Here is a 26,423-nt window from a genome sequence, read left to right as displayed (position 1 = left end):
AGTCTCTGCCAACCATTTCCTAACTGTGCATTTCACAACTGGTTCTCTGTGTACTAAAGGTTTATACACAGGCTGGAGATGAACCAGGTTGTGATCTGAGCCCCCCAGGGGAGGGAGAGGTGATGAGCTGTATGTCTCCTTGGTGTTAGCATACAATAAGTCCAATGTTTTATTGTCTCTGGTGTGGTAGGTGACATACTGGGTGAAGGCGGGGAGAGTGGAGAATGGGGAGATGTGATTAAAGTCCCCAGAGATCAGGAAAAGGGCCTGAGGATGCTGTGCTTGGAGTCTGCTGGTTACAGTGTGCAGGATCTCACAGGCTGCTGCAGCGTTAGCAGAGGGCGGGACATACACAGCTATCATAATGACGTGTGTAAACTCTCGCGGTAAATAGTGCGGTCTCATGCTAACCTCTAGCAGCTCAATGTCCTTACAGCCTAGCGTCTCTTTGATAGATAAATGACCAGAGTTACACCATCTATCGTTCACAAACACAGCCAAACCCCCTCCTCTCTTCTTACCACTTTTCTTTTTTATGTCTGCCCGGACCAGATGGAAACCATCTATGTTTATGTGTGAGTCCAGAGTTAGCGTGGTTAGCCACGACTCTGTGAAGCACATCACGCTGCATTCCCTGTAGCTCCTCTAATGTCGGGTTAGAGCCGCCAGTTCATCCATTTTTTTGGGGAGCAATCTCACGTTCCCCATAATAACAGATGGAATCGCTGGCCGGTACCTCCTAACCTTACTGCGACGCCCAATCCCGGCCCGAGTGCCGCGTCTCTTCCTCCTCACCTATTGGGGGATGTTGGCTCGCTTGGCGGTAGGCAGAACAGCGGAGGCCCCGAGGGCTAACAGCTGATCCCTGCTGTAAACAATTGGCGGTCGGACCTCCACGCGCTCTCCGGACACAGATGCCGTAAAAAATGTGATAAAAAACACGATTGTCCATAAAATTCTGAGCTTCATTGTGGAGTAGTACAGTCCTCAATAAAAAAAACAAGAACAAGAAATACAATAACAACAAAAAAAGAGAAAAAAGGACTCGGTCAGGTCGGGAATCCATGGTACCTTCTGTTAGCAAGTTAGATGTTTCCCAAAATGTTAGCTGATTAAAACATTCTGCTAAGTGGTGCAGTGAGGTCCCATATGAGATACTGGTCACATTAAAAGCTCCTTATTTAACTTTTATTTACCATAGAAATTGTAATGTTTAGCTAGCTGTATATGCTAGGTCTGAAATTTATGTGCTATATATTTCCAATGAACAACCGCCTAAAGTATTATTGATAGCATTATAAATCTACACATGTAGCACAGTAAGCAGATGTGTTCTGCTTACCATTATCTAGAATATTCGGGCTGGTGCACGATTTTGTTGTGTAACTGTAAAACTCATTCCTCAGACTAAGATGTAGGGTAGAAAACGCACACTGAGACACTGTGGTGCAGAGAAATACACAGTGTGAGGCCTCGCAGTTCATTCAACTCGTGGATTACCGTAAGAGTCTTTATTTAGCTCAGCCAATCCTCATTATGCACACATAGGCACACCAGTTGTATGTCAGTGTGTGTTTGTTTCGGGTTATGGTACCACAACACGGCAGCATGGATTACAACCCGTGATATGGCTAATATGGCAACATAGCTAACATCCATAAACGGATGAGATTATGTATGTAAATTGATATTTATTATGAGCTGGACATCTGAGAAAATGGCTCTTGGTTAGTGCTGTGCTCATGCTGCTAATAGAAATCTAAACTTGTAGCTGTGCCAGTGACATGATAATGTTATATAATCTAATCTCAGCCATTGTGGATCCTGACTCTGTTTGTGTGTGTTTGAAAAAGCTTCAGGACAATCTTTAACAAAACATAGAGTATATTCAAATAAGGAAGGGGATGATTGGTTGAAATGATAAAAAATGAGAGAAGATTTTCTTTAACATAGACTAAATGACACTAAAGTGGGAAAATGGAGACTAAATCATATCTAAACATGTACAGTGGAAGGACTGATGTCACCCCAACCTTCATTAAAAACATCAGACATCTTTGGAGCAGCTGAAGTGTCGCTGTTACCATCTGGTGAAGCTGTACAGATGGACTGGGGTGTAATTAGTTCAACAAAGATCAAAGGAAGAGCTGTGATCATCACTGTGAACCAGCTAAAACACATTCATGGAGCACATCCACCTGCTGTTTATTTTCATTTTGTCCGGTTCGTTTTGTGCTAAGATCATCAGTTCCATCAGATTATCAGTGAAACATCCTACAACGCCACAGACAAAAAGCTGATAATGAAGACGTGTTAGGTGATGAGCAGTGTGTAGAACAGGGTGTGTGAGGTGTAGCAACCAACCACAACAGAAAAGAACAGGATCAGTGATTAGTAATAATCTGTTTACAGCACCCCAAGCATTAAAACCCCCAACCCCCCAACCAGCCTGTTGTCTGGACCCTGAGCAGCTTCATTGCTCAAACTCGTATATCGCTTCTTTTATTGCACACTCATCTGACTCCCTACTGTTCTCTTCCTTCTTGTCATCCCTTTTCTCATCACCTTGCAGACTTGTGGTCTGGTTTAATTTATAGTTTGCTCTCTACCTATTTGAAACAAGCTCAAGGTCTATTGAATAGAATGGCCTTCCACTCCCTCCATTATCACAGATGTCTGCCAATATTTGCTGCATTTCTTTCTGTATGGATGCACTCAGTTGTGTCCTTGTTGTTCAGATGCCAATGTCAGCAGGACACAAAACAATGTACAGCTACACTATGCTATGTTTAAGCGAGCAAGAACATATAAAACGAAATGTTCATCTGTTCTACTGCCACAGTGAGCACAACATATACAAAATCTACCAATGGATACATTTCTTTATTTACACTTCATAAATGTCTGTCAGTGCCCTCTCAAAGTGTTACTTCTTCTGTTTCAACTAAACTTTTTGTGCCTACTTTTCAGCCGCATGCCATATCCTTTCTTTATTGGAAAGAAAACAAACTGATGCCAAACTCAATCAAAGCATGAACAAAGGAAAAAAGAATAAACAAACTGTTCATTATTCATTGCAGATAGGCATGGCTGATGCAGAACCGTTCACAGTTCATGTCATCATACCATTATTTTAAGCTTGTGAGCAATGCTGATGCACAGTATATGGACAAAAGTATTGGCCCACACCTCTTAATCTTTGAATTTAGGGCTTTCATTCAAGTAGATAAAATCAAGTACTGAGTACTTAGCCATGCAGTCTATAAACATTTCTGAAAAAATGGGTCATTCTAAAGAGCTCACTTAAGCATTACAGAAAGTCAGTTTGTGAAATTTCTTCCCACCTAGATATTTTACAATCAACTGTAAGTGGCATTAATGCAAAGTGGAAGCACAGTAACTCGGTCAGTCGAGAACACATAAAGTCACACATTGGGGTGCTTGAGTGCTGAGGTGCATAGTGTGAAAAAGTCACCAGCGCCCACGGACATTAACATCAGCACAAAAAGGGTGCACTGGGAGCTTCACATCATAAGTGTCCATGATTGAGCCGTAGCTTCTGTAGGTGTAATGCATGATTAGTGATTATAGCTTTATTAGTTTCAAGCCATGGACCATTCATGTGTCTTTAGTGTCTCTATCTTTATTTCTGCTTATTAGATTTTATTTATTTATTTTTTTACATTTTCAATACAAAAACTCAGTTTTCTTTTGCTATCAGCCGTGGTATGTTAGATATAGAGAATGAAAATCTTGAGTGTTCACAAGAAGAACATGAGTCTGAAATAGATTGAGAAATCACATGAGTCCAACCTTTTCAAAACCCGAATCTTTTGGTTTTTCTCAAAACAGAAAAACCAAAAGATTCGGTATTTGGGTTACGCCTAGGTTCATCTTATCTGTATCATTACTGTCAAAGTACGTTGTACCTTCTGTTATATTTTTTACTGATGCAATAGTCAGGACTCTTTATTTCTGGAGACTTCTCTGTCTGAGTATCTGAACTGGCAGCCAGGGAGAGATGACAAAGCATAATTCTCTCTCTTTCTCTCTCTGCATTGTCAGCGTGTGTCCCCCCTTATGTGAGTCTGTGTGTGTGTGTGTGTGTGTGTGTGTGTGTGTGTGTGTGTGTGTGTGTGTGTGTGTGTGTGGGTGGGTGGCTGGGTTCTTGCACCAACATTTGGTATGTGCATCAGGTATTTCTCCTGCCTCAATATTTTCATAACTGTCTGGTGCAGCTCTGCAGTGAGCACTTTGCCTCCTCACTTAATCAAAATTTAATCAGAGCAGTTAAATCAGGGCAGAAAATCTTGCAGACGTGTGTCTAAGAATAAGTTCACTTCCCTTTTAATAGCATATAATAAGCTATTTAATGAAGGGTGTAGGAAAGTTAGTGAATCAGGAAGTACAGAGGATTAGTAAAAAGGAAGTGGGGGGCAGCTATGAAGAGAATAAAGATTAGAAAGGTGTTTGGTCTTTGAGACATTGCTGCAGAAGTATGCAGATGTCTAGGAGCAATGGCAGTGGACTGTTTGACCAGAATGTTTAATACAATCCTGGAGAGTGAGATGAAGCCTGAGGAAAGGAGATGAAGTCTACAGGAACCAATTTTCAAGAACACGGTGATGTGCAGAGCTGTAGTAACTACAGAGTAATAAAACTAATGAGTCATAACATGAGGCTATGGGAAAGAGTTGTTAAAGCTAGATCAAGAAGAGAGGTGATGACCAGTGGGCAGCAGCATGGCTTCATCCAGAGAAAGAGCACTACAGACGTGATATTTGGTTTGAATGGAGAAGATCATAAGGAGTTGCAGTGTGTTTTTGTAGATCTAGAGAAAGCACATGATGGGGTACTGTATGAGGAAGTCAGGCATGACAGAGAAGCATGTGAGGGTGGTGCAGGACATGTATGAGGACAGTGAGACAGTAGTGAGGTGTAAGGTAGAAGTGACAGATCGATTGAAGGTGGGGTTGGTTTTCATCAAAGCAGAGAGCCTAGAGAGGTGGAGGCATGCTGTTGAATATGGAGCTGTCAGTCAGGAGGAAAAGAAGAATACCACAGAGAAGACCCTTAGATGTAGTAAAGGAAAGCATGCAGATTCTTTGCATGACAGAAGCGGATGTAAGTGATGGGGTGAGATGGAGACAGGCAATCCACTGTAGTTAAAAGAAGAAGAAGAAGACGGCAATAAGCTGTTTAAAGTTACCACAAGGTTAAAGCACTCTGTGAGAGAACCTTTGACAGATGAGTAGAACTCTTTGTTGCTGTGTTGCAGACCTGGTGTCAGCCACCAATACCACCAACGTGAACATCCCTCAGATGGCTGACACACTGTTTGAGCGATCCACCAACGCCAGCTGGGTGGTCGTCTTCAAGGCCCTCGTCACCACACACCACATGTGTGTCTATGGCAATGAGGTTAGTGAACAGTAAATAGACCATTTAACATGTGAAGCAGTTTGGTTTAAGCTTGAATCTCTTCTAATCAGGATAAAAGATCAATAGAAATGCTGAATAGTATATATTATAGTATACTTTAATATAGTAAAGTTTTTTTTCTAATTGCTGACAAAAACAGCCACCCCTTTGAAATAAATAATAAATGTCTGGTGTGGTGTGAAGTTACCACTTTAGAGAGCTGAAATTGGTCTTTCAAGGCATTTGCAGGAAGCCTGATGTTTCACAAATAAATAGAGGCTTTGACCACAAGTTAGTGGAATGGGTCCACTGTGCATTACTCCTGTAAAAGCTATTAAATAATGGAATAAAAGCTTGAAAAGCACAACAAAGAAAACCCTTACTAAAGATGTCAATGCTGTGTTGTTGGCTGTAGTTTTCAGCTTTGACTTCTACAGGAATGTTCACTGGGTTTTCTTTCTCTTTCTCAGAGGTTCATTCAGTACTTGGCATCCAGGACATCCTTGTTCAACCTCAGCAACTTTATTGACAAAACCGGATCTCATGGTAAGACGACAGTCTGATCAACTGTAATATCCTCCCTTTGTGTCGTTGTGTATCGTTCTTTGTAAATGGATAATCTGATAATAACCGCACATTACTGAACTTTCTCATCCTTTGCTCCTTAGGTTACAGATTTTAGAGAAGAACCTACATAAAGTTAGGAAAAATAGGAACTAACAGGAAAATAACAAATATCACATATCAGCTACAATCCCAGCAGCCGATCTCAGTGCTGATGGATCAGCCGCTACCCTTCCATATATACATTCAATCTAGGGTGTTGTTTAATTTGTTGCACGCTTTTCAAACCACCTCCTTTCCTGCTCCACCTTTCGCTTGGACTTAATCGGTGTCAACTAATGAGATCCATAATTTGTTGGACAAGGATAGAATTTTTGTAGTTTCATCTCTGTACACAACCAGACAATCTAAGTGAAGTACAGACTTGAAGAATTACAGCCCTTTAAATACACAGCTCCCCCATTTTCAGAGATTTAAAATGAATTGGACAAACTAACATAATTTTAAATATAAGGACTGTTTTTAATACTTGGATGGAAATCCTTCCCAGTTTATGGTTGCTGAAGTTTAGAACCCATGGACATCACCTAATGCTGTATTTGTTCCATTGCAAGGTGGCTGCTAAGCCTTTACTGCAGCCACCTTTATTGCAGGGTCTTTCCATGTACGGTTTTATTCAATAACTGAAAAATCAGGTGATCCTTTGAAGAATATTTTATTTTTTTCCTCGACAAACTGTTGCATTGCTTTTGTATTTTGGGTCATTATCCAGTCCTGAAAATCTAATTCTGGCCTTTCTGTTTTTGAGTGAAACCAGTGATTTGCACCTTGTTATAAGCCATCTTCCATTCATGAATGCATCTCTTGATAATGATATGTCTACTTTCTTAAGAGTGTCCTTTTTCTTAACTATGGAAAAAATGCTGTCATCATGCATTTTGTTGTCTTCTGATGTATTTCGGACCTTTTAGAGTTGCTTAACTGGCCAATGCATTTTTTCCTTTTAAGAATGTACCAGATCACTGATTTGGCCCTCACAAAGGTGTATTTTTAGCCAAATGACGACCTCGCTCACTTGCACTGACATCCCTTTGGGCTCTTAAAATTACAGTGAAAAGCTATGAAACCTTATTATATCAAATATTGTGTCTTGTGACTTCATTTGTCATGAAATAATAAGATGACAGGTCTCACTTGAATTGGCAGATTCATTTTAGCCTCTGCAAATGGGGGCTACATAAAAATATTTTTTGTTTGATGTGGTACATTACCACTGTGGTAATGTACAGAGGCTACAAAATTGTGTGTTCAGCAAATTATGGACCAGCTACACACGGGGAAATTGTGCTTCCTGTTATATTGACTGCTTTAGGGATACACTGTTTACTGCAGGTTCTAAAAAATATTTTCCCACTAGGACAAAAAGAGATCAATGCATGAAGTTAGCTGTTGAGAAACAAATGACAAATAATAGAAATAATCAAGAAACAAATACGAGCAGACAGCAAGAAGCCTATTAGCTTTTTGTTCAACAATCATTTAATTTTGATTTCATTTTGTGTAGGCTATGACATGTCTACATTCATCAGGCGGTATGGACGATACCTGAATGAGAAAGCCTTCGCTTACCGCCAGATGGCATTTGACTTCACCAGAGTCAAGAAAGGGTACGGTAAACACGGTGTGCATGCAGTTGCTCATAGCAACACTTGTTTGGCCATTAGCATTTTCTTTTACATGCTTTTACTTAGTGTGTGGTTAAAACCTGTGGCTCTTCTTTTGTGTAAAATACTCTCTCTGTTGTGTTACCTCAGCGCTGATGGAGTGATGAGAACCATGACTACTGAGAAGCTGCTGAAAGGCATGCCTGTTCTGCAGACACAGATTGACACACTCCTGGAGTTTGATGTGCGTCTTTGCTTTGATTTGCACACTTTTTCGCTCTTTTTCTTCTTCTTTATTTATTTGGATGAACAGAACCTCAGACAGCCCTACTTATCTCTGTCCTGTCTCCTCTCAGGTTCATCCCAAGGAGCTGAACAATGGGATCATCAATGCTGCATTTCTGCTTCTCTTCAAGGACTTGGTGAAACTGTTTGCATCCTACAATGATGGGATCATCAACCTATTAGGTTAGTAGTCCACTTAAAGTGAATAGATTGCAGGTTTTTTTTTTGTTCATTTCACCGATGATAATCAAAAAAGATGGACAAGGTGTTTGTCAGTCAGCAAACCTCTTGTTTTTGTGTGTAGAGAAATTCTTCAAAATGAAGAAGAGTGAATGCAAGGAGGCCTTGGAGATCTACAAGCGTTTCCTGACCAGGGTGACAAAGATTGGAGAATTCATGAAGCTGGCTGAGGTAGCCTCAGCAGTCCTTTTTCTTTTGACTCACATAGTGACTGTAAAAACTGAGTCTGTGCAGTGTGATAATATTGTTTTTTAAATATATATATATTTCTTTTCTTTAACAGACAGTTGGAGTTGACAAAAATGACATTCCCGACATCAACTATGTAAGTTACATATCACAGCTCTCAGGGTTTTTTAATCCCACTTTGCAAGCGATGGGATCAAGAATATATAATGCATATGAATACCATCCATCTCCTCTCACACACACATGCATACACAGAAGCCCATGTCTCACCCACCACCATCTCCCCACCCAGTGTCTCCACCCAGGGGTAGTGGTGGATCTAGCAGACTCGGATGACGAGGACTGCCCCTTTAAACCTCTCGAGGAACCGGTAACCACAGAAACAAAGGGGTTATTTTGGCTGAGTGCCTGTTTACAGGATGAAGTGTTGGCACGTTGACCTTTCTTTAATTTGACAAACAAGTCACACAAAACACACAAATCACTCTTGTGTTTGTGTGTGCATAGACACATGCATGTGACTAATGCGGTGGGATTTTCTCTCACTCTTGTTTCTGGTGATTAAACCTCGGCTGGAATGTATCTGAGGAGATGATTTAAGATTTGTGTGGAGTTGTGATTACAGTTTGAAATTTCTTTGTTCTGCTCAGGCTCCCAGCAGTATCCTAGAATCTCTGGAAACCCACATGAATGGCCTGGAGGATATAAAAGGTGGAAAGAAGGGGTAAGACGTAACATTTCTTTGCAACGTCATAGTAAAAACATTAGGATAACTCTTTCTATCTCCCGCTTTTGTTTTCACGAGTAGCCAATAGAAATATTGGTAGAAACAGGTTTTGTATTTCTACAGTTTCCTTTAACCCCTCCTCTCTTTTACTCTCCTTTACGTTGATTTGGAAACACCAGTGAAGGGTGAGCATATGTGTTATGTTTCGTTTGCAGTTTACTAATTATTTAGATGTATTTACTGTCCCACCTCTCGCCCCACCCTCCCCCAGGTAATAAATGGGCACATTATTCACATGTGAATTATGAACTGGATCAATCGAATAGTTCACATGTGGAAATGTGTGTGTCGGTGTGATTACATGCGTGACCTCTGGGAGACACATGTTTTGGTAAACAGCAGGTCACCACATGTGTACTGTCATACGCTAATATGCAATGTGAATCGCTATATGAAGGGTTTCATTCCCAAGTCAAACTGAAAATGAAATAAAAGCTGGCAAAATCAGACTGATTTAACAAATCTTATGGGCTGGATTTTATTCTTGTTTTCATACTTGATTATATATTATGGTACTTTGGAAATTAACTCTTCATATGATCACATATGATGCAGTCTATCTTAAATGTTTGTTTGAATCCCCGATATTGAGTTTAAAATGATCTGTAAAATTGAGCTTTTGTCAAGCAGTTTGTTTTAAGCACATCACTTATACCTCCTCTTGTTCTTCCACTTTCAGGTCTCCAACAAAGGTAAGATGCACATTTAAAGTAGTCTGTTTTTTTCTTTAGCCTTTTATATTGTGAATCAGCACTGAAAGGGGGCTTGTCTGTCTACTTTCCAGGGATCTCCTACAAACAATGTGTCTCCAACGTCAACTCCAGCCAAATCTTCAAATGCTGTTCCCACATTGCAGCCTCCTCCTGGGGACAGTGCTGGCAGCGCTGCTGCTTCAGCTGCTCCTGAACCGGCTGAAGAGTAGGTTCCTATTTCTAGTAAATACCCCGCCAATGCAACCTTTCAAAAAACATTGGATTTTGTTAACATCTATAAAATACCATATACTTACAGTGTATCTGTATTGTCAGTATTGCCAAAAGTAATCACCACCCATCAGAATTGATCAATCCAATTCCAGCATGGTACCATGATACGATGCCACCCGTGCAACATGTCCAGTGTGAAATTTCCTCTCTATGAAATATTCCACAGTCAGCTGTTAGTGGTATTATAACAAAGTGGAAGTGATTGGGAATGACAGAATTTTAACAGACAGACAGAAATCACGAATTGTGATTTTTTGGTGTCTGCTTGCCCAGTTTAGTTTATAATTTCATTTAGTTCACATGTATAATTTGGATGATGGGTAAATGATCTCAGAAGCAAGACATTTCCCACGATGTTGTCTCCACTTTTTTTAGTGCTAGGTAACAAAATGTCACTCCAACAGTGCTATTTTAACCTCACCCAGCTGATTAAGTGCAAGTAAACTATTGATCATGTGCAGCAGAAAATTTTCACTCAGAAAAGTGTGGTTAAAACTTTATCATCTTCCAGTTCATTGCTAGATCTGGATCCACTGGCCTCTACTGGCCCTTCAGCACCATCAGCTGCCCCCACATCTTGGGGAGGTAAGTGGCCCTCCTTCCTTTAGAACAGCTGCTGGTATCATGCACATGGTTTTCGTCGCAGTCATTGTTAGAAAGAACGACAGGTAATCTAGTCCTTTTAGTGAACACGTAACAGTCTATTTTCATTGGAGTTGACTAGAGAATCAAATCAAATCCCCAGAACAAGACATATCTTCTCCCTGTTTCTTTGTTTTCTGCCTCCGTAGATCTTCTTGGATCAGGTGAGTGCAACTCCTCCTCTTTACTTCACCTGTAGGATCTGGTCCAGACTAGTCCATTCGTAAAACCTCCTCCAGGTTGCCTTGATTTTCCTGGTTTTCTTGCTGTAATATGAAATTGAAGCAACCTGGAGGCAATATATTGTTTCTCTATTTAGAAAATATAAAAATAGACAACATTGCAGCAGTGTCACATGGTTACTTCCCTGTTTGTCTCCTCAAGCTGTTCTCTTAGTCTGAGTACTCTCTTTGTTTCTCTCTGCCTTCTCCCTCCCCTCCCTCCACATACTCCATTGTCTGTTTTTGGTTTATAATGGGGGCTATTTTGGTTGATTGCTTTTTAATATCTATTTCTTGGTTATGACTGGACAATGCTGGATCATTTGGCGACTTTTAATTTGTTTAAAAATACGGGTTTTTCTTCTTCTTTTTTTTGGCCACTTCTAAATGATCTTTATTGGGCTTTATTTGGATTGACCTTTCTTTTGGCTTTTTTTTTTCTTCACTCTCACAACGGTGACTCCACTGGCTATTTTGGTTCCTCTTTTGTGGTTTATTTTGCCTCCTTTCTATGGGGATTTCAAACACCCCTGATGGTACTGGAAGAAATGGGCGATTCCTTGCTATCTGAACCCACCCTCGCAGCTGAGCCCACCCCCTCCCTTGCAGCGGCATCGCCCACTCCTGCAGCAGCAGAACCTGGAGTCTCTCTAGCTCCTCCCACTAGCACAGCAGCTGCCACCTCCCCTGGCGCCGCCAATGTGGATCTGTTGGGAGGTCAGTGGGCTTCCAGAAAATTCTCTACGAAGGAATCACTCTGGGAAGCTCAACTGTAAAACCCATCACACGATATGATAACACAGACGACTGCATGCTCAAACACGTACAGTATGTAGACAGAACTTTGCTGAATTATGGCAGTTGTTGTCTGTCCACTGCAAGCAAAGTTGTATCATCAAAAACTTTCACTGCGTACTGGATTGATGCACATCCCTATCAACTGCCTTAAAATTATAGCCCCGCATTATTTAGTTATATTTAAACAGACTAAATACATTTGATTATGGATTAACCATGTCAAAATATATACACTTAATAGCTTACAATGCTACTCAATGTTTAGAAAAACTTATCACATGAATTTTCACTTTTCATTTCCTAATGCCACAGTTCATGACAGTGTAGTAGTCCCTGCCTCTGTTAGCATCTTTTTGACGTTGATGCCCTAAAAACATCAATTTATTAACAAGATGCTGATCGTAATTTTGGCCGGCATTGATATTACTCAGCGTTAAAAGAAGGTGAAAAGAAAGAAATGCTTCCATGCAGGTTGTGTAGAAAAGATGGTTTGTGAACTAGGGTTTGCCATTTTGGAGGTTACTATGTTCGTTTTCTTGTGACGCTATTCATTGTCATGTGAGGGTAGAGTTGGGGGAACTATCAGCTACCCTGCAGCAATGCTGACTTATTTCACAAGATTAATCTGTAACTTATCACTGTCTATACTTCAGCAGGGTTATTAAAAGTGTTTCTTAGTGAGGAGACTCAATAGGTGTGCCTCTTGCTTTGGGCTCACAGAGTGTGCACATTAGTGACAGGAACACATATTGGGTGAACATGAAGGGTCTAACTACAAGGTGAAGATTGCAAAGTTTCTTCTGATAGAAACTCTACAAGATTTACAAGAAACTGTAAATCCAGACAGCGTTACCACCACAGGCCAAAGACAAAAAAGCCGGCTGACTGGTTAGGTTCCACTCCCAGGCATGCGTGGCTGTGCTGAGTGGGGTTTTTCTCATCATAGTTGAAAGGTTTGCTAGATAAAGATTTGGGGGCAAAATAGGGCATTGTTAATTTGCAGTTGATGCATCAAACCCTGTTCAATAAACTATCATTCTAGCATAGCTTTGAGAGATGTTGCATGCCAGTTGTTCTTGATCAGTTCATTGCTTGGCTGAATTTGTGCACAGCCAGGATTGTAGTTCTGGACCGTTGGCTTGCTTTTCCTGTGCTCCGTGACATAATAATAATCTACTGTATTACAGAGAGTGGTATAGTGGCTAACGTGTGGTATAAAAGATTTCCTGTGTCTGATCATGTAGCAACAAACAAAAAATCAGTCTATTACTAAAAGTACTGTGCACTAAGTGGTGCACAGGGTGGTCCGAATTATCCATGAGCTGTTATTTCCACAGCACACCGCAGCTAAGTACAGTACTGCAATTACAACTTTTGTTTCAAAATGTTATGAGCGGAATTGATCAGATTTGGAGAGGTACATGAAATCTTGTCACCATTCAGGGTTGCTCCTTCTTGGAAGAAATTTACTTGGGTAAAGTGTGTAACTATGTGGGCAGTAACAATGCTTTAGTGTCATGAAAAGTGTCATTATTTAAATTACTAAAAGTGAAATTCTGATGTGAAAAATATCTCAATATAGAATTTAAATGAATGAACTAGCTAATATGATAATAAGAATGACTAACAAGCAGTTTAGTGATGAGTTGTGTTTTAATCGTTTATCGGTGGTACGCAGTTTTATGTGATGTGCTTTTTTGGGAAAGCAATCACATTATTTTAATCCATACAAAATGTACAATCAGATTTAGACTTAATATTTCTACAGATATTCTCCACATACTCACCACATGTTCACTTTTGGCTTGTATATACACTGCTGCACTCATGCGTCCTGTTTGATAGGCCGTAATGCTTTTCTTTGATCTCTGAAAAGCAATTCTATCAAACCCTGTCACATGTCTACAGCTACAGATGGCAGCTGTAACACTTGTAGAGTCCTGGCTTATTCGGCTCTTTGTGCACTAGATTAATCCTTGCTGTAATGCCTCCTGTCTGTATTCCCATTTGCTCATTCACCTGTCAGTCATTGATGTCACATAACAGTTCTGTACGCTGCTGTTTCTAAAAGCTGAAAACAGCTTAAAAATGCTTCTGCAACTTAAACGCTTTAATCTTATGTTCTTTTTTCTTAATAGTCTTGTTTTCCTCTGGCTTTTTGACTCTCTCTTTTTTATCCTTATTTCTTCATCTGTCTCTCTCCGCGTTTCTGTCCTCTCCTGGGGTTTTGCAGAAGCCTTCGCAAGTCCTGCTCCTGCCGCTGAGGCCTCCGCAGGAGCAGCTGAAGGTGGGGCTGCTGCTACATCCACCCCAGCTGCCAACGCTGGAACTGGTGGGTGACCAACATCTGTCTGTGTGAGAGAGAGTGTGTATGTGTGTCAGCCAGTGGCATACATGAGAAAGCAACAACAACAAAAAACATGCAGTTAAGCAATTCTTTCTTTACATGTTTTCTGCATGAAAACATACAAACAACACAGCAAAGCAAGTTAGCTAAAAACTCAAAACCTCAACAGGAAAGAAGCTGTGAGCTAATTTGTGATGCTAATATTAGCTTAATTAGCTTTAGAGATTTGCTGGCTTCAACAGCTACAGCTATCTAAAATAAAAACCAATTGTTTCAAAGTTGTTGTTTTTTTGTTTTTTTTAATTACACAGAGTAATAAAAAACCTACTCACAGTAGAAAAGGTACAGGTGTAACTATTAAAATAATGCTAGCTTTTGTTTGTGTACGTTGAGTCACGCTATCGTGGCTTTATATTTTCTCCTGTAACTTTTCAAAATGCGCATATTTATTTAGAGACTTAGACTTAGAGACTTAGAGCTTTTTCTTGTCATTGTGCAGTTTCTTGCACAGCGAAATTGGGTAGCTGAACCACAAAGGTGATAAAGTAAGAAGAAGAGAAACCAATATACAACGAAGGCGGAAAAGAAATAAATAATTAAATAAATAGAATAAAATAAAATAAAAACAGTGTACATGTATACATATGTGAGTGGAACTATATACATGGTGTATGTGTAGGAAACATTGAAACAGACTGGGACCAAAATAATTGCACATGAGCCAAAAATATTGCACAGAACATGGAAAGACTGAGATATTGCACATAGATGATCAACAGCAGTGTCAGGGTGGATGTCTTGGGGAAGTCTTTACACACTCTTAGTTTGCATTAAGAGTTCTGACAGCCCACGGGAAGAATGGTAAATGGTAAATGGCCTGTATTTGTATAGCGCTTTTCTAGTCCCTAAGGACCCCAAAGCGCTTTACACAACCTGTCATCCACCCATTCACGCACACATTCACACACTGGTGATGGCAAGCTACATTGTAGCCACAGCCACCCTGGGGCGCACTGACAGAGGCGTTCTTTAGTCTGTTGGTTTTGCACCTGATGGATCTGAGCCTTTTTCCAGAGGGCAGGATGTTGAAGAGGTGGTGGCTAGGATGGAGGTGGTCCTTTATAATTGCCCTGGCTCTGGAGAGACATCTTGAGCTGCCAATTAAGTCCAGGGAGGGGAGTGGACAGCCGATCACCTTCTCTGCAGTTCTGATGACCCTCTGTAGTCTCTTCTTGTCAGCTGTTGTGCAACCAGCGTACCACACAGGGATGGCGTGCACCAGCACACTCTCGATAGTGTCACGGTAGAAGAATGCAATTGTGTGAGTCAGAGTTTCTCATCAATAATTACTATATTTTACTTACATACTTTATTTTCCTAGTTAGGAAGGTATTCTTTTGACTTCTGTGCATTTCCGTAGTTTGAACTCAGAACATGGAGATAACATGGGCACAACAAAGAGTTGTTAAAATACAGGACTTTAATGGAATATATTGCTTGTTATGTTGTTTTTGTATTTCTTTTATTATGACTGTGAAAGAAGAAAATGTTATAACTTTACAGAGAAAGATGTAGATGCCTGTGGTTGTGAATGTGTAAAGGTTAATGAGGGTTTAAACTCACGTCTTTGTGCAGGTAGTATGGATTCATTCATCATTACTGCTTGGGTATGGAAGGGAAATCTTGTTAGTGGCGTTCAAGAGCAAGAATATTCATGCTTGTCTTTTGTCATCACAAGAAAACTTTAGACTTTCTGTTATGGAGAAGACTGCCTGGTTTTATTTGAAGTTCCTAACGTTATGGACTGTGAAAGGATTTAATATCCGCTCCAGTTGTTTGTCATTTTCTCTCCCATCACAGATGCTATTTATAGCTGTAACTGTTACGACTGACAGCAGGAGTATGTTGGAGCTCTGCACATTTTCACCTCCTATCATTCCCATCTGATGTTTTCCATTTCTCTGACCTCCTTCTTGTGGTTATTGCGGTACTCCTGTAACCGTTACATAAAACATACAGTATTGTGCAAAAATGTTGAAAAATAATGCAGTGAGTAGCTTCATAAGTTCACCCTCAAATCAGTAATTGTTGTGCTTGCACTTTTTCTTTGATGCAGCACCAGTTCTCAAAGGAACATTTTTCAAAGCATCTTGAAGCACTTGCTGCAGTTTTTCTGTGTCAGCCTGTCTCTCACTTTTCACTGTCTTTTTGTGTAAAGACAGACTGACGCATTGATATTGGGATCAGGCCTCTGCGGGGGACCAGATATCTAATGTCTAGAATTGACCTAAACCTTTGCTCAGTGCCATATGTCTGCTCTCTTTTGTATCAAAGTCAATGTCTAACATTCCCCTTCTCTCAATGTTTTACATTTCTTTCCTACCCCCAACACCCCCCATTTCTTCCCAAAAGACCCCTTTGCTCCCTCAGATGGTAGCACCAACGCAGCGTCTTCAGGTCTAGACCTTTTCGGCATGATGTCAGTGGAGAGCAATAACCCGGCTAGTTCCCTGGATGCCTGTTTTAGCTCGGGTGTGCCCCAGCCCTCCCCTTCCCATTCCCCTTCACCGCTCTTCACCTCCTCATCCAACACCATCACCACCACTGCAACCATTTCAGCTCCTATTGCCGCCAGCACCACCAGCCCTGGGATTGACCTTTTCAGTGGTAAACATTGGAGATTTGTGTGATCCGGCATTAGTAACTATCGCATCATACTGAGGCAGGCTGGTGTCTTCTTGACTCTGATTTGAGGCTGTTTGCCATTTTTTTTGTCATTATTTTTATGAGGGAAAATGTGCACATGTTTGCAGCTTTGCCTCTCCAGTTGAAAGAGTTTGAGCTTTTTAATATTCCTGTCTTGGGTGCGCATGTATTTGTAGATATCTTTGACTCCATGCCAGACACGAGCTTCTCCAAAACAGACCTCGCTCCCAGTGCTGACTTGTTTTCAGCAGGTACCCTTTTGCACTCAATCTGCCATCTTGCGCGTGCTCTTACTCTCATATCCTGTCTTGCTGTTTGTGTTTTTCAGCTTTGTCCTTGGGTTTGATCAGGGAAGAAAAGAAGGAAATGAGATTGCTCTGTTATGGGTCAGCTGAAAGCCACTGAGCTGTCTGAAGCATTTAGTGAATGACACTTACCTCTTTTCTTATTCCGGCATGTACTGCGTGCACTGAAACTGAACTTGATAAAAGCGCACTGTGCATTATAATGAATAGTTTCTGTGTGTGTGTGTGTTTAGTGTGTATTTGTGCGTGTTTGGGGTCTAAAAACATAATCTCCACCTTGCCTCCTCCAGCGGATGTGTTCAGCTCCTCTGCCCCCATCCTCTCCTCAGCACCCCCATCCAAAATTGACACAGGAGCCATCATGAATCTGTTTGGTGGTGGGTAACTCACATGACCGCCTCCCCTCACTCTGCCTCTCTTGTTCACGCTGAGGAAGCGAAGGACATAAAATGAAACAAGTGATTTTGAAACCATCAGGTTTTCTCCTTTATGATCATAGCTATTGCGATTGTTGCTGCTGTATATTTTGTTTTTGTTATTCATGTGGGTGGATACATTATTGGAGATTCGCACACAGATAGCTGAGATGAGTCAAAGTATTTATCAACTGCTAATAATGACTCTGGCTCAAGATTTTCTTTCTGTTAAACTAAAAGTGGCTACACTACTTCAGCACAATTATACTTGCTCTCATTTATCCTCTAGAAAAATAGGATTATGAGCCCAAATCTAACAACTAAAATTCCTTGCTGTGTATATCTGAGTGTTACATGTGAAAAGGCCATTTTTATAAGCAGTATGTGTGTGTGATGTTTTCATTTTCTGAAATCGAAAATCCTGCGCTCATGCTTTCAAGCCCTCTTTTCTAACTCTAAGCATTTTGTCTGACATTAATAGTGTGAAGCTGAAGGCTGATTGTTCCCCTTCTTTGCCTTAATGCTGCGATGGAAATGGCTCGACCCACTGCGACCCTGTCATGGAATGAATGGTGGACTGTGTTTATGTTTTTTGGTTGACCTGCCAGAGCCTACAGGAGGAGATGCCCCAGCTGCTGCTGCTGCCCCTGCTCCTGTTGCCCCCGGTGCTGAACTGATGTCAGGTAAATCCTCAGATGTGGAAGTGCCAACCTGAATGTGATCAGTGAAGGTTATATCATCATGTTTGTATGAAATAGTTCCCTCTCACTGCATGTATTGTGGTCATGGATGGATTTCATAACAGATATTATGAGCACAGGTCTGGAGGCTCCTGAGCTAAAGCCTCTGTATTAAGGTTTGTTTTTGTCGAGTTTAAAGTGGAAATAGACTGATGGTATTGTTTTGTAAAGTCTGTAAGCGTGGAATAAAAGAGAGAACATTAACCAGAGGTCCTCACAGACTGACTGGATGGCGTCATGGTACCGAACAAGCACGCTCATTTATAGAATTCCCCACTCAACAATTATTTCAATGATGGACTCATGCGCTCCAAATATGAGTCTATATTATTAATATATATGCGGTAACAAACTACTCACTCATCAGAACTTCACCTTTCAGACCATGCTCTCAGCAAAGTCAGTGCTGCTCAAGTTCCTTAAGTCCAAAGTCCTCCCCTCTACTCTCCTTCCTCTTTTAAGGACCACTTTTTTTTTGCTTTGGCTTGCTAAACAGAGGAGCTACTCTGTTTTTTTTCTGACACTTGCCAAAAACAAAAACAGTTGCATACTTGACATCAACAGGTTCACATGCATGTTCTGCAAATGACAGACAGCACAAAAGGATTTGATTCATAATATTAGTAATAATATATTGTTTGAATACAGTAAGGCTTTGGTTGATGAGTTAACATGACTTAAACATATTGTGGAACTTTTATGTGTTAATAGATCTATCGACCTTGCTTCTCCTGTCTTTTGGGCCCTGGATGCCCTGTCCAAAAAAGAATAGGTTGGGGTTTCTGCTTAGCTCAGAGGCCCTAACCTGATCATTCATCCATGGCTACAGCTGTTCATCTTGTAATAACACTCATGATTCCTTGTTGTTGTCTTGCTAATACCATAATATCACTTTACAATATTTTACTAACACTTTCTTTGATAATCTTAAAATCGGTTTGCTTGCCAGACTAGCTGTTTCGTGTCAGTGGATGTATCACTTACTGTTTCTATTAACTTTGGTAATGGTTAATGAAATGGTTTGCTGTCAGCAGCTTCTCTTTGGATTGTATTTATTAACTTTTAACAGCAACATACATCAACATTGTTTGTGCCACACAAAATGGTGCATGTTTCTGCTGGCTTGGTTTTTGCTTCAGTTTCATGATAACAGCATCACATTTTGCTTATGACGACTTATATTCTTCGGAAAATCCTCCAATCTTTCTCACCTTTCAATACTTGATCCCTGCTTATGTGGTTCCTGGTCCTCTCCTTTTGTGCTGCTGGTCTCATATTATATAACTAATGGTCTGCAATACTTCTGCTTTAAGGCTTAACTCTTTCTCTTTTCCTTCCTTTCTATCAACCATACAATAACCTCCTTAGAAAAAAAACACTCTATTGAAACCTCATTGCATTTTCCCCCCTCTCTCTTTGGCATCTGTGCTTTTTTTTTTTACTCTCCTCTCTTTCTCTCTCCCTCGCTCTCTTTCTCCATCTGGCTCTTGGGCTGGCTCATTTCTTGCTTCCTGCCATTTGATTGGGTGAGTCCCCTTGCTCTTTAACACGCTAATTTCCCACAGTGCACTGCATTGCGGTGGTGCAAGGCAAGCTCAGCTGCACTTTCTCCTGAAACACCAGATGCTTGACGGTTATGAGGACTGTGTGAAGTAGCAGTTATTATTCAGTGCTTCTTTAGCATTTAACCCAGCTTCATTCTAGCTTCAGTGCTTCTGCCCTCATGCCAGTTTCTGCAGCAGTCACAAACTCATGGGAAAACTACATTAACGGTCGCATTCTTGACATCATGTTTGATGCTATGCAGAAGCAAGCTCAGGTTTATATCTGTCCCACATATATATGTACTTTTAAAGTTCTTTATCTTACTGCAATTGATCATAACAGATGTCTCCTGAGTCATATATTCGATGGTTTTATGTTATATTCTATTTCACATGATTGAAATTCACTAAGATTTAGTATTTTCCAAAAAGAAACCATATGTCGTATTTTAAATGAACCAACTCTTCCTCAGTAGGTTACATTTCAATGCTCTCTTTTCGCTGTTGTCATGGAGACATCTGTTGGTTGTCATGGTAATATCCCAAGTAATAAGAAGGCCTGCTCTTGAGTTGTAGTAGAGTGTGAGAATTGCTTGTAGTGAAGGATACTAATATCTCCCTCCCCTGTCCATCTTCTCCCTTCCCTGTTGCACCTCCTCCCTGCTGTAGTATTTGATGGCCTAGGGGATGTAATGAAGCCCACAGTGACTCCCCAGGCTGGGGATGTTGACACCTCTATGGCTAACATGGCAAGTAGTAAGTAGAGTTTTAGATTTCTAGATTTCTGGACTATGTAATGCAGTAAATTAACATTTTGAGAAATATGCTTGTTTGTTCTCCAGCAGAGATTCTTAAATTGCAAGGTTTGCTTTATTTATTCATTCTAAATAAATTGTGAAAGGCTTGAGAGTTACTTCTTTACATATTAAACAAAAGAGAAAAGCAGTCTTGGGAACGTTAGATGTGCTGGCAGTCACATTTTCTTTTATATTTAACAGAGCCAAACCTATTTATGGTATACATGCCCAAAATGCTAACTAAGTAATTTGAATACTTATAATTTTGTTACAATGTAAAACATTTGGGAATTTGGTGAAATGAATTTTATTTGAGTGGCGTACAATCATTACATTTATTCAATATTCAGTTCAAATCAGTTATATTTCTATAGGACCAAATCACATCAACAATCACCTTAAGTTGCTTTATTTTGTATGGTAAAGACTCTATAAAATTACAGAGAAAGCACCAATCATCAGATGACCACCTATGAGCAAGTGCTTGGTGACAGTGGGAAGGAAAAACTCCCTTTTAAAAGGAAGAAACCTCTGATAGCACCAAACTCACAGAGTGAGTTGCTTAAAGTTTATGAGGGCAAAGAGTCATTTTTTGAGTGTGTGACTCCATCTGACACTTAGTTCACAATTTAAAAAAAAGTCAAGTAAAAATAGCAGCAGTAGCTCTAACTCCCCTATAAACCACAAATATGTTTCTTTACACTTAAAATTATTTATGAAAGTAAATCATTCTTGTGAACTTTAAGAGTGCTTGTGTTAAAGATAAGCCAACTTATTAATCTTTCCACCTCTGTTAAAAGAAAGCAAAGAAACTCATCTACTAAAATGGCAAACATCTACTTTAACTGACTTTCTGTCTTGTAACTTAGAAATCACTGCAGTAAATTACAAGTTACAAATGATGCGACAGATTTTTTTGCAGTACCTTTTTTCTCTCTTTCTTTCCTTCCAAGATCTCACAATGGGAACTCCAGCGGCCCCTCAGGTAGCTCCCCCAAGTTGGGGTGCTCCGATGGTAAATGTTGTCTGTGTCTTAAAGCATGGAGTGGAGCCGCATGCCAGCGACAGATAGGGCAAACCTGTAGCAGCAGTCACAAGTGTCGCCTTCATCACCATATGGAAAAGAAACAGGAAAAAAAAAACTTATAACAAATGCTTATGTTTTGGAGATTTGTCCTCTTTCTTTTCAATATGGCCCAGCTCTCCAGGTTCCAGGTGTACCATAAAGCTAGGAAGCAGGGCATAAATTTAATTCAGCCTAATGTGTGTTTCTGGAATATTTACTGGAGAGTGATGAAGGGGGAAGTGATAGTACTGCATTAAGAAGCTGTTGCTTGGAAACAGCTATTAATTTTTGAGTTTTCTTTGAAACCTGATTGAGTTGAGGCAAACCTGGACATTGCAGTTGGTTTGACGCTTCCATCTGAAGGCTACATGAAACAAGCTTCACTGCTCTCTGAACCCCTGTTCATATGCAAATAGACAACAAAAACTGAAGATGAAGTTGGGCTTTCTGTTGTGGCGTGTCCTCGTTTCTTGTGTGCCAGTTTGTTTTGTCCAGCATTCGGTGTGTCTGTCCTTTTTTTTTTACCTTAAATTTTTGTTTTCTGTGTTCATTTTGCCATATTTTCATCTGAAATGTAGTATAGTAACATCCCACCTCCTCCTCTCCATCCCCTCTCGTCCATACCTTTAGACCATACCCATGGGTGTCAGTCCTTTTATGGGGATTCACCCTAGCTTCACCATGGTAAGACCTCCAGTCCAGTCTAGTAATGCCCAGGCAGGACATTACTGGATAACTAATGGACAATCACCCCCTTTGGGTGGCCCTCACACACCCATAAAATAACAGACATCTAGTTTTATTGACTCTTTTCCATTCCATCAGGCCGGAGCACCAGTTGCTGGAGCTCCCATGATGCCAATGGCGAGACCAGGCTTCCCAGCCGCTGGGGTGACCCCAGGAGCACCGGTAACACACTTGATTTTTTTTTTTTTACAATGGAAAATATTATTATTTGCACAGGTTACAATGACAAAAGAAGGAATATGAGTGCTAAAATAAGGTGTTTTACAGATGTCTCCTGGAATCGCCCAGAGCCCCAGGAAGCCTCCACCACCCAGGAACGCTCTGGATGACCTCAATATTAAGGACTTCATGTAGACTGACTGATCCAGAAACCCCCAAGGTACACATCTTTACTGATAGTATGCTGAAACTGCAGATTCCTCTCATTACGGATAACATTCGTATAGTTTTTCTCTGTAGAACAGGCTGGAGTTTCAGCATAACAGTAATCTACAGCACTACTACCATCAGTTATTCTGCTTAAGATGTAGACATGCATGTTGCTTGTTGTAAACCTGTTGTGCAATTGCTAAACTAAAATATCTCATATGTCATGAAATAGCAAAGCATAAGGAGAAGAATTTGAGCCTTAAACAATAACCACATGCAAGTTCAATTTGATGCTGGAAAAGTGGTTCCCAGACCTGAAGATAAAATTAAGGGTGGTTTTTCTGAGGTTTTTTTTTTTCTGTAAACAGACAGAAGTCACTGGCAAATATCAAGATTTTTTCTGAAAGTAGACTTCACAAATTTTAAGTGATCAGCATTCACAAAACAAAATGTGCTAAAAGCTGCTTTGGATTGGGATCCACAACAGTACCGATAAGGTAAAGAAACCAAATGTGTGACATTAGGGTTAGGGAAAACATCTTGTGACAGTTAAATCAGATATCACATGCCAGTTTCATGCTGTTTAATAATAATAATGCAATATGTTGTGTCTGCTAACACATTCCTCTGACAGAAAGCTAAAACAAGACCATGTTCTTTCTCTGTGTAGGTTTGTCATCGTGTCTGGAGCTCTGTGGAAGTGGATGTCTGCACCCCCCCCCCCCCCCCCCTTTTTCTCAGCCTCTTCAGCCAGCCATCAACTCTTCGATCTTTGCCCCCCCACAACCCCTGAAAGCAACCTGCCCTCTTTATCTAATGTTGTAGCACAACTGTGAATGTGAACCCTAGATACAGAAAAAGAGAATTCCGTTTATGTGTGTGTGGGTGTGTGTGTTATTCAGTGTTAACATTTACTTAATATACTACAGAAAAATTAACAAAAAAAATCAGTAAATGTGTATTTAGATTCATTCTGGATTTTGGCGTATCAGCTGACTTGGAATGGTGGATATATGTTGGTTTCTTTGCGCATCTCCCAGACGAGGACTGTGTTGTTCAATGTGGACTGTGTTCGGTGTAACTTCACTGGCCAACTCCCACTCCTCTATCCCTGTTGTTCAGACTAATACTGTTTATTGTCATTAAAGACTTGGTTGTACCCATATATATCTGATGGCCATCCATCCTACCTGTCTACTTCAAGTTTTTTTGGACAAAAGCTCCTTATCAAAATGTACTTAAACACCACTTGCACTGCAAATCTGGGCTTATCACTAAAGACATTAAACAGTGTTTCGTTTCATTTTCACATTATCTTTTTTTAGGGATTGTATGAAACATGCAAAAATTGACATATGCATTTTAGACTATTTTAAATGACAGATTATACATATTTTCTTTATTTTAAGTGAAAAAGTGTATCATATATTTTTAGTTACATTAAATTATATGGTTGGATAAAAATGCAAGTAGACTAAAAAGTTTCCCACTTTGTACATACCTCTGAAGCTGTAACAAATATTGAGTGGAAATGTTGCTCAGAGTGTGTGCTGTGTCGCCCTTTGCTGGTGTGGAGTGGTACTGCATCATGACGTGAAACAGGTGAATCTGGGAGGCACTCTGAAAGAGCTGCATTCCTTGTTTTATCTCTACATACGATGAGTCCAAGTTAAGGTGGAAACAAAGACACGAGGAAGTGTTTGTGATTGGCCTCAGTTGTTTTTGGGTGATTTGTGATAGAGCAGCAGTTGGTACATTTGTTCATGTGCTGCTAACGGGCTCACTGTAAAGCACTCGAGTATACGCTGGATGTTCTGTGTATTATTTCAAAAAGTGACTGTATCTTAATCCATTGTGGCATTAACAAAGTGTTGAAGGAAAAATAAAAATGGCACCTAAAAACAAGAAGAATGTGGATGAATATCAAAAATTAAGGATTCCTTTCTTTTGTTTTTTGTTACATGGATGGCATCACCCCCCCTCCCTCAACCCCACCTGCATGTGACTCCAAATGAGATGCAATAAAAGACACATCTGTTGATCTCAGTGACCTCAGTTCATCACTTATGCCTGCTTTGGTTTCTATCAGCACTATTTATATTTAACAACAAAAAAAGTGTTTGTGACATGAACACTACCCAAAATAATGAAAAAAGGAAACTAAAAAAAAAAAAAAAAGGTGGATATTCACAATTAACAATTGAAGCACATATTGTTAGAAAGAGGGGATTCATGAGTTTCACATGGTTGCTGGTAGGTAGCAGTGGCCTTGAAAATCTAAATGTGAAATTGCACAACAACAACAACAACAGAGGTTGTAGTGACTCTAGTCATGCTTGCAAAAGCAAATGTAAGTTGTGCTATCATATTATTAGATTCATATAATGAATCTAATATGATTGTTAGCTATCTGTCGCAGGGGGACATATTGAGCACTTGTGAACATTGCATGTTTTGCATATGTATACATTCCAAAAAAAAAAAAAAATCCCTTCTCACCCATCTGGGGTACTGCCTGGTGTGGTAGACCCCAGCCTCTATGGATCTTGTACTTAGAGCTTGTTCCTGTGCTGCCATGATTAGAGCCTCTTTGCTGTCTTTCATTTGATCTTTGTCCAGTAGGATTTCTGGATGTGAGCCACTTCCTCTATATGCTGGTACATACTGTGTCGGGTAAAACACCTTATTTACTGCAGCGCTAGAGGCAGCTGTTTCACGGTGGCTGCAATGAGCATCCAGCGTTACCTTCAGGTGGTGCACTTTGAGAGGAGGTTACATGAAGTTGAAGCATGGCGGCTGCTGGTTCCACTGTGGCTGGTTTCAATGATCCTGTCCATCCCTGCTTTAGTGGTTCAAAACCTGGACGACGATCAGCACTGGATATGCTGCAAAGCTCACTACTCCTCTGAGGGCCGGAGGATTGCGGTGGTGTTCACAGGATTCCTGGTAGGATTTGTGGCATTTTTGTCATAGCTTTTTCATACATCAGTCTCTACAGAAAAGTGAATCGGGCAGCCTTTTTCAACAATCCACAGACCACGAGACTGATTATCAGCATTGTTGTGACTGTTTTTGTTCTACGTGTGCCATATTATGCCATGAATACTGTGGAGATAGCAGCTGTTTCCCTAAATAACAAGCCCCTGCTGAGGTTTTGTGAGGACAACTGGGGCACTTTTGCCTCTGTACCATTTGTAAACAGTGCCGTGAATCCACTCCTGTATGCCTTTACTTTTAACCCTCTCAAGGCAGGCGTTGCCAATTTGCAATAGTTGAAAACTAACAACCTGATTACCCCACATACATATTTTTAGTTTTTTTTACTCAGAAGTACCACTGCAGGACTTGGTTGTGCATTAGCAACAAAAAGTTTAATTTGAGCCTGAGAGGGTTAATCGTTTTTTCACTCTTTGCCAAAAAATGCTAAATGTGTAATGGAAAAGATCTGAATTCCCCCAAATTGGACTAAGGCAGGGGTCAGCAACCTGGGAGCTGCAAATACTTTTTAACATCTAAAATGAAGCTAACACTTTTTTAATAAAGCAGGATTCTGAGATAAGATATTGTGGTGAACTCCTGCAGAGTGTGC

The 26,423-nt window shown here is 40.4% G+C and overlaps 1 protein-coding gene and 1 pseudogene across 1 annotated transcript in view; both read left to right on the top strand.

Moving 5' to 3' along the window:
- The window catches only part of LOC147312415 (clathrin coat assembly protein AP180-like), a 30,650-nt gene extending 5,775 nt beyond the window's left edge, over positions 1–24,875 (top strand). The window contains exons 3-25 of the mRNA XM_086263736.1: positions 5,279–5,421; positions 5,892–5,967; positions 7,550–7,652; positions 7,800–7,893; positions 8,006–8,117; positions 8,239–8,345; positions 8,458–8,499; positions 9,014–9,087; positions 9,830–9,842; positions 9,935–10,068; positions 10,648–10,721; positions 10,928–10,942; positions 11,546–11,716; positions 14,031–14,129; positions 16,557–16,811; positions 17,027–17,101; positions 17,446–17,532; positions 18,180–18,254; positions 20,525–20,611; positions 21,606–21,667; positions 22,544–22,627; positions 22,733–22,844; positions 23,505–24,875. Of these exons, the coding sequence (XP_086119862.1) occupies positions 5,279–5,421; positions 5,892–5,967; positions 7,550–7,652; positions 7,800–7,893; positions 8,006–8,117; positions 8,239–8,345; positions 8,458–8,499; positions 9,014–9,087; positions 9,830–9,842; positions 9,935–10,068; positions 10,648–10,721; positions 10,928–10,942; positions 11,546–11,716; positions 14,031–14,129; positions 16,557–16,811; positions 17,027–17,101; positions 17,446–17,532; positions 18,180–18,254; positions 20,525–20,611; positions 21,606–21,667; positions 22,544–22,627; positions 22,733–22,819 (2,069 nt within the window). The 3' untranslated portion in view covers positions 22,820–22,844; positions 23,505–24,875. The remainder of the gene's footprint in view (positions 1–5,278; positions 5,422–5,891; positions 5,968–7,549; positions 7,653–7,799; positions 7,894–8,005; positions 8,118–8,238; positions 8,346–8,457; positions 8,500–9,013; positions 9,088–9,829; positions 9,843–9,934; positions 10,069–10,647; positions 10,722–10,927; positions 10,943–11,545; positions 11,717–14,030; positions 14,130–16,556; positions 16,812–17,026; positions 17,102–17,445; positions 17,533–18,179; positions 18,255–20,524; positions 20,612–21,605; positions 21,668–22,543; positions 22,628–22,732; positions 22,845–23,504) is intronic.
- Positions 24,876–25,009: 134 nt separating this feature from the next.
- Positions 25,010–26,166, top strand: LOC147312414 (leukotriene B4 receptor 1-like; annotated as a pseudogene).
- The last annotated feature ends 257 nt before the right edge of the window (positions 26,167–26,423 follow it).

This window comes from Aulonocara sp. 'chitande type north' Nkhata Bay, linkage group LG15 (assembly GCF_057382095.1).
Source record: "Aulonocara sp. 'chitande type north' Nkhata Bay isolate Kocher_YH1m ecotype deep benthic linkage group LG15, A_spYH_male_GT1.1, whole genome shotgun sequence".
Classification (NCBI taxonomy): Eukaryota; Metazoa; Chordata; class Actinopteri; order Cichliformes; family Cichlidae; genus Aulonocara; species Aulonocara sp. 'chitande type north' Nkhata Bay.
The sequence above is the reverse complement of the archived record's forward strand: the minus strand, read 5'-3'. Positions and strand labels throughout refer to the sequence as shown.